Source organism: Garra rufa, chromosome 23, assembly GCF_049309525.1.
Source record: "Garra rufa chromosome 23, GarRuf1.0, whole genome shotgun sequence".
Classification (NCBI taxonomy): domain Eukaryota; kingdom Metazoa; phylum Chordata; class Actinopteri; order Cypriniformes; family Cyprinidae; genus Garra; species Garra rufa.
Window position 1 is genome coordinate 7,335,734 of NC_133383.1, and position 6,267 is coordinate 7,342,000.

The 6,267-nt window shown below is 27.9% G+C and overlaps 1 protein-coding gene across 2 annotated transcripts in view; it reads right to left on the bottom strand.

Moving 5' to 3' along the window:
• slc4a5b (solute carrier family 4 member 5b) overlaps positions 1–5,846 on the bottom strand; it is a 44,081-nt gene extending 38,235 nt beyond the window's left edge. For both annotated transcript variants that reach the window (XM_073830041.1, XM_073830042.1), the window contains exons 1-2: positions 5,731–5,846; positions 1,222–1,289 (exon numbers count right to left, since the gene is read on the bottom strand). In XM_073830041.1, the coding sequence (XP_073686142.1) occupies positions 1,222–1,288 (67 nt within the window). In that variant the 5' untranslated portion in view covers position 1,289; positions 5,731–5,846. The remainder of the gene's footprint in view (positions 1–1,221; positions 1,290–5,730) is intronic.
• Between the last annotated feature and the right edge of the window lie 421 nt (positions 5,847–6,267).

A 6,267-nucleotide genomic window follows, 5' to 3' on the forward strand; every position in this document is an offset into this window, starting at 1 on the left:
ATCATACAAAATGCATGTTATTTTTTATTTAGTACTGACCTGAATATGAAATTTCACATAAAAGACATTTGCAAATAAAAAATAATAAGGTTAATAATAAGTTTTTTTTTTTTGCTTGGTGATAGTTGTTCGTGAGTCCCTTGTTTGTCCTGAACAGTTAAACTGCCCGAAAAATCCTCCAGGTCCCACAAATTCTGTGGTTTTTCAGCATTTTTGTGTATTTGAATCCTTTCCAACTATGACTGCATGATTTTGAGATCCATCTTTTCACACCGAGGACAACTGTGGGACTCATATGAAACTATTACAGAAGGTTCAAACACTCACTGATGCTCCAGAAGGAAACACAATTAATTAAGAGCCAGGGGTGAAAACTTTTGAACAGAATTTCTTATTTTGCTTAAAAATTATATATTTTTTATTTAGTACTGCACTTCAGAAGCTACAGAAGAAACTTATTTCTCCCAGAAGACAAAATAAGTAAAATTTACCCTAAAAACTATGGACAACTATCACTGAAAAAAAAAAAAAAAAAACACAGCTGTGGATCACTCAGGTAACAACACAGTATTAGGAATCGAGTGTATGTAAACTTTTGAACAGTAATTTTTCAACTATTATTTTCTCTTGTGGACTATATGTAAACGTCTTTTACGTGAAATATCTTATTCAGGTCAGTACTAAAAAAATAACATGCATTTTGCATGATCCCTCTTATTTTTGATACAATAATTAACATTTTGCAGATTCTGCCAGGTGTATGTAAACTTTTGACCTTAACTGTTTCTATATACATTTTATTTTATTTTCAGTTTTAGTTTGAACTAAACTAAAATGAGAAATGAAATAAAACAAGTATATAGATATATTTTATTTATAGTAATAACATTTTTGATGATTAAAAAAAGTTTATATTATACATATTTTATTGTTAAATATGGTATTTTATTATTATAAATATAATTTCATTACATATAAATTACATATACATGTTTATGTCTAGATGTGTTAATATATTAATATTGGAAAAAAAATCATAAATACAACTGTAAATATTTGCACGTGGAAAAGCATTCCAACTTTTATACTCTTATATACATTTTTTTTTTTTTTTTTTTTTTCAAAAAGTGGTTTGTAGGTCAGGTACATGTAAAATGCAAAATTCAAAATGCAAAATGCAAAATGCAAAAAAAAAAAAAAAAAAAAAGACCATTCTCTCACCATCCTCATCCTCATTGTGTCTGCTGCGGTGACCACTTTTCCTGCCGCCATGCCAGTCATGGTCCATCCTTATAGGAAAAAGGCAGAATAAAACACTATTAATACACTACAGGAAAAAAAAAAAACCCTGCTCATTCATGCAATGGTCAATTTTGAGATTTTGCATCCATAACTTCTCTTTTTCAGACTAGTGGAAGAAAACATCTAAAAGATACATTTAAGCGTTTATCTGATTACACTTTATTTATTTGTGTCTGTCGATTTCAATTACAATTAATTCCTATGCAACAAAATTATCAAGAATCTTAGCATATTTAAACATAACATTAAAGAAAACTTGTAATACAAAAGAAATGTATTAATGCACTGCGATTATTCAGCTAGGGAAGCATGTTGATACCTATTAATTAACATTTTGAAGGCTTTGCATATATTTACTTTAGCCTAATTGAAGCATAAAAAGCACTTTGCAGACTTAGCGTGTTTACAACACATCTAATTAGTGCTCATCAGTTCGTTTCTGTAGGTAGTTGGCAATGGTTTTAAAGCCTCCAGCATGTTCACAGGATACATCTGATCTCAGCGTCAGTGACCGTAAGAGGACCTGAAAGAACCCCGCACAATGTGGCACGTGGACCCGCAGGTTCATTAGATCAATGTCCCTGTCGCTGGCGGGAAAGGAAAACCCAATGCATCGGCATAATTATGAGAGGATCTTATGTCACATAATTGATCGATTCATATATTCAGAAGCAGTAGCTGTGGCACAGGGGGAAGTGCATGTGCTTACTAGCACTGAAACTATTACAAACACTTTTGTTAGCTGAGATAAAGCAGAAATAAAATATGAATAGATCTACAAAAAAAAAAAAAAATCTAAACGAAATCTAGAAACATTGAAGCCAATAATTGAAGAAGCACTAAAATTAGTAAGTGAACTAAAAAAAAAGAAAAAAATACCTTTTTTTTATTTTAAAAATACAGTTATGTTGTCATTTGTTAAAAATCTAATAAAAACTAATCATTTTCGATCCACTTCAAATGTTGACTATTCTGTGTGTATGTGCGTAAATATATATATTAAATGTATACAACAAATAATAAAAAATATATAAATAAAATATATAAATAGTAACATAAATAGTTAAATAGTTTTAGTTTTACAAACAATATGTGACCCTGGACCACAAAACCAGTCATAAGGTTAAATTTGACAAAAATTAGATATATACCTCATATGAAAGCTCAATAAATAAGCTTTCTATTGATGTATGGTTTGTTAAGATAGGACAATATTTGGCTGAGACGCATCTATTTGAAATCTGAGAATGCAAAAAAATCAAAAAGACTGAGAAAATCACCTTTAAAGTTGTCCAAATTAGGTTCTTAACAATGCATATTACAAATCAAAAATTACATTTTCATATGTTTACAGTAGGAATTTGACAAAAAATCTTCATGGAACATGAACTTTACTTAATTTCTTAATGATTTTTGGCATAAAATTTTTTTTTTTAATTTTAACCCATGCAATGTATTTTTGGCTATTGCTACAAATATACCCCAGCGCATTAAGACTGGTTTTATGGTCCAGGGTCACATATCATAATTGCTCTATTCCAAGTCTTTGGAAGCTATTTTGTATGAAAAACAGCCCAATTATTTGTTTTGATTTGTTTTTGAGTTACACCCTTCAGTTTTGTCCAAATCAATTATTCCAAAAATATTATTATTTCAGTGTTCATTATTCAATTATTTAGCCATTCTGTCAAAGCAGGAAAGTCACCGTGAATTAATTAAACTGAATTGAATCATAAATTAACATACAAATTTATTTATGACCAGTTTACACAGAATTATTATTATTTTTTTCTGTAAAAATCACCGTTTTCAATTTTCACTTTAATTTTTATTAATTTTGTTTCATGTGTTTCTGTTTAATTGATTTTTTCTATTTTAGTTTTATTTTAGATAAAGTATCAGTTTCATCTATTTCCAGTTAGTATCTTTTGTTTTTTAACTTAAACTCATTTTAGTTTGTTGCCAAGTCAACATTTCTAATTTTATTTTTTAAAGTAAATCAGTGTTTTCGGTTTTAATTTTATTTTTGAGTAATTTGGTTTCATGTGCTTTTGATTTTTTTTTTTTTTTTTTGCTTTTAAATGCCAACATGTAACTGAATTTATTTTTATTTCAGCTTTATTTTAAATAAAGTTTTAGTTTTAATCTATTTCCAGTTAGTATTTTTAGTGCTTAAACTAAAATTAATTTCATTTTATTTTTTAGTAATTTTGTTTCATGTTCTTTCAACATTTTTAGTAAAGTTTTCTCTTTTAAATGCTACTTTATAATTGAATTAATTTTTATTTCAGTTTTATTTTAGATAAAGTTCCATTTGTATCTATTTCCAGTTAGTATTTTTAGTGCTTTAACTTACTTATTTCAGTTAGTTGCCAAGTCAGCATTTCTACTTTTGTTTTACATTTACAAGTTTTACAAGTAAATCAGTGTTTTCAATTTTCATTTGAATTTTCAGGAATTTTGTTTCATGTGCTTTTGAAATTTTTATTCTTTTTTTCTTGTAAATGCTACTTTAAAAATGAATTTATTTTATTTCAGTTTTAGTTTACATAGTTTCAGTTTTAATCTATTTCCAGTTAGTGTTTTTAGTGCTTTAACTTACTTATTTTAGTTAGTTGCCAAGTCAACATTGTAAAACAACTTGTTTTACATTTACAAGTTTTACAAGTAAATCAGTGTTTTAAATTTTAATTTTTAGTAATTTTGTTTCATGTACTTTTGACATTTTTATTCATTTTTTTTTTATTGGTACAGTTTAATTGATTTTTTTTTTTACATTTCAGTTTTAGTTTAGATAAAGTTTTAATCTATTTCCAGTTAGTACTTTTAATTGCTTTAACCTAAACTTATTTCAGTTAGTTGCCAAGTCAGCACTTCTACTTTTGTTTTACATTTACAAGTTTTACAAGTAAATCAGTGTTTTCAATTTTCATTTGAATGTTTAGTAATTTTGTTTCATGTGCTTTTGACATTTTTTTATTCTTTTTTTCCCTTGTAAATGCTACTTTATAAATGAATTTATTTTATTTCAGTTTTAGTTTACATAGTTTCAGTTTTAATCTATTTCCAGTTAGTATTTTTACTGCTTTAACCTAAACTTATTTCCGTTAGTTGCCAAGTCAACATTTCTACTTTTGTTTTACATTTACAAGTTTTACAAGTAAATCAGTGTTTTAAATTTTAATTTTTAGTAATTTTGTTTCATGTGCTTTTGACATTTTTATTCATTTTTTTTTTATTGGTACAGTTTAATTGATTTTTTTTTACATTTCAGTTTTAGTTTAGATAAAGTTTTAATCTATTTCCAGTTAGTATTTTTAATTGCTTTAACTTAAACTTATTTCAGTTAGTTGCCAAGTCAATATTTCTAATTTTGTTTTACATTTACAAGTTTTACAAGTAAATCAGTGTTTTCAATTTTCATTTTTAGTAATTTTGTTTCATGTGCTTTTGACATTTTATACATTTTCTCTTTTAAATGCTACTGTATAACTGAATTTATTTTTATTTCAATTTTAGTTTGGATTAAGTTTTAATTTTTATCTATTTCCAGTTAGTATTTTTAGTGCTCCAACTTAAGATTTTTTCAGTTAATTGGCATGTCAACATTTCTAATTTTGTTTTTACATGTTTACAGGTTTTACAAGTAATATTTATATTTTGTATTTTGGCTTTATTTCAATTATTTTAATAGTTTTAGTTTCATTTTTGTTACTGATAATAACCCTGGCACAAACTATTTAAACATCACTTGCATGAAACATACAGCGCTGTCAGTAATGCCTTACTAATTACACAGCCATTCTGTTGGCCACCCAAGCTGAAGCACTGTAATGTAAGACCACATGTAATACAGTAATTAACAGTGTGTAATGATCAGTGTCCTTCACACCAGACAGAGAACAACTCCAGGACAAATAGATAATCAGGACTGACAGTGTTATTGATCCATGGGGGAACGCCTCTGTGACTCATGGGAAAACACGGGAAACACGTCCATAGATCAACACAATTACAGTTCTGAATGATCTCAAAGACCCATTTAATCTTACAGCTGAACTGTGTAATTCTTTTCAATGTTTAAATACTTTATCCTATCCTAGTTTGATATGCAGAGACAATAATAAGTATAAGACTACAAATAAACTATTTGTTGGTTGATCAATGGCAGAAATGTTCTGGAAACCTTTTTGAAAACAATAATAATTTTTTGCAATTCCACTGGGTGGCACTATTTAATTCCATTTTAGTGTTAGAATTTGCAGAGAGTGTTTAAATTATATATATATATATATATATATATATATATATATATATATATATATATATATATATAGAGTATTTTTATACAAAACTTTCAAACTTTCAATCAATCGCTATTTATTACTTTTTTAAATTTATTTTACAATGAAAAACCACCACTCTTACCTTGTTACAGAAGTGGCGTCGAGATGACCGGTATGATGAGCATCTGTCTGTATCAGATGAGATCAGGTTCGTTTCTCTGTACAGTATCTGACACATAGAGACAGTCTATCACAATGATTACCCATCATTGTCTGTCTGTCTTGTGATTGGTTGAACAGTCAAATGCTTCGGGTCATAAGCACAGTATGGTGGCAGGAAACGTGACATGGAGTTCATTAAATGACATGCACACAGCACGCTCACTCTGAACACTCTGCTGGCTGTTTTGTAATTGACCACACTATTGTCCGGCAGTTCAGCGTTAATCCAGATTCACAGTGATGCAGTACATTATCCATAGGCCTACTTGTTAAATGCATATTAAAAGAAAACTACACTGCCAGTCAAAAGATTTTTAATGTTTTTTTAAGAAGTCTCTTCTGCTCACCATACCTGCATTTATTTGATCCAAAGTACAGCAAAAACAGTAACATTTTGAAAAAAAAATTCTACTTGAATACATTTTAAAATGTAATTTACTCCTGTGATTTCAAAGCA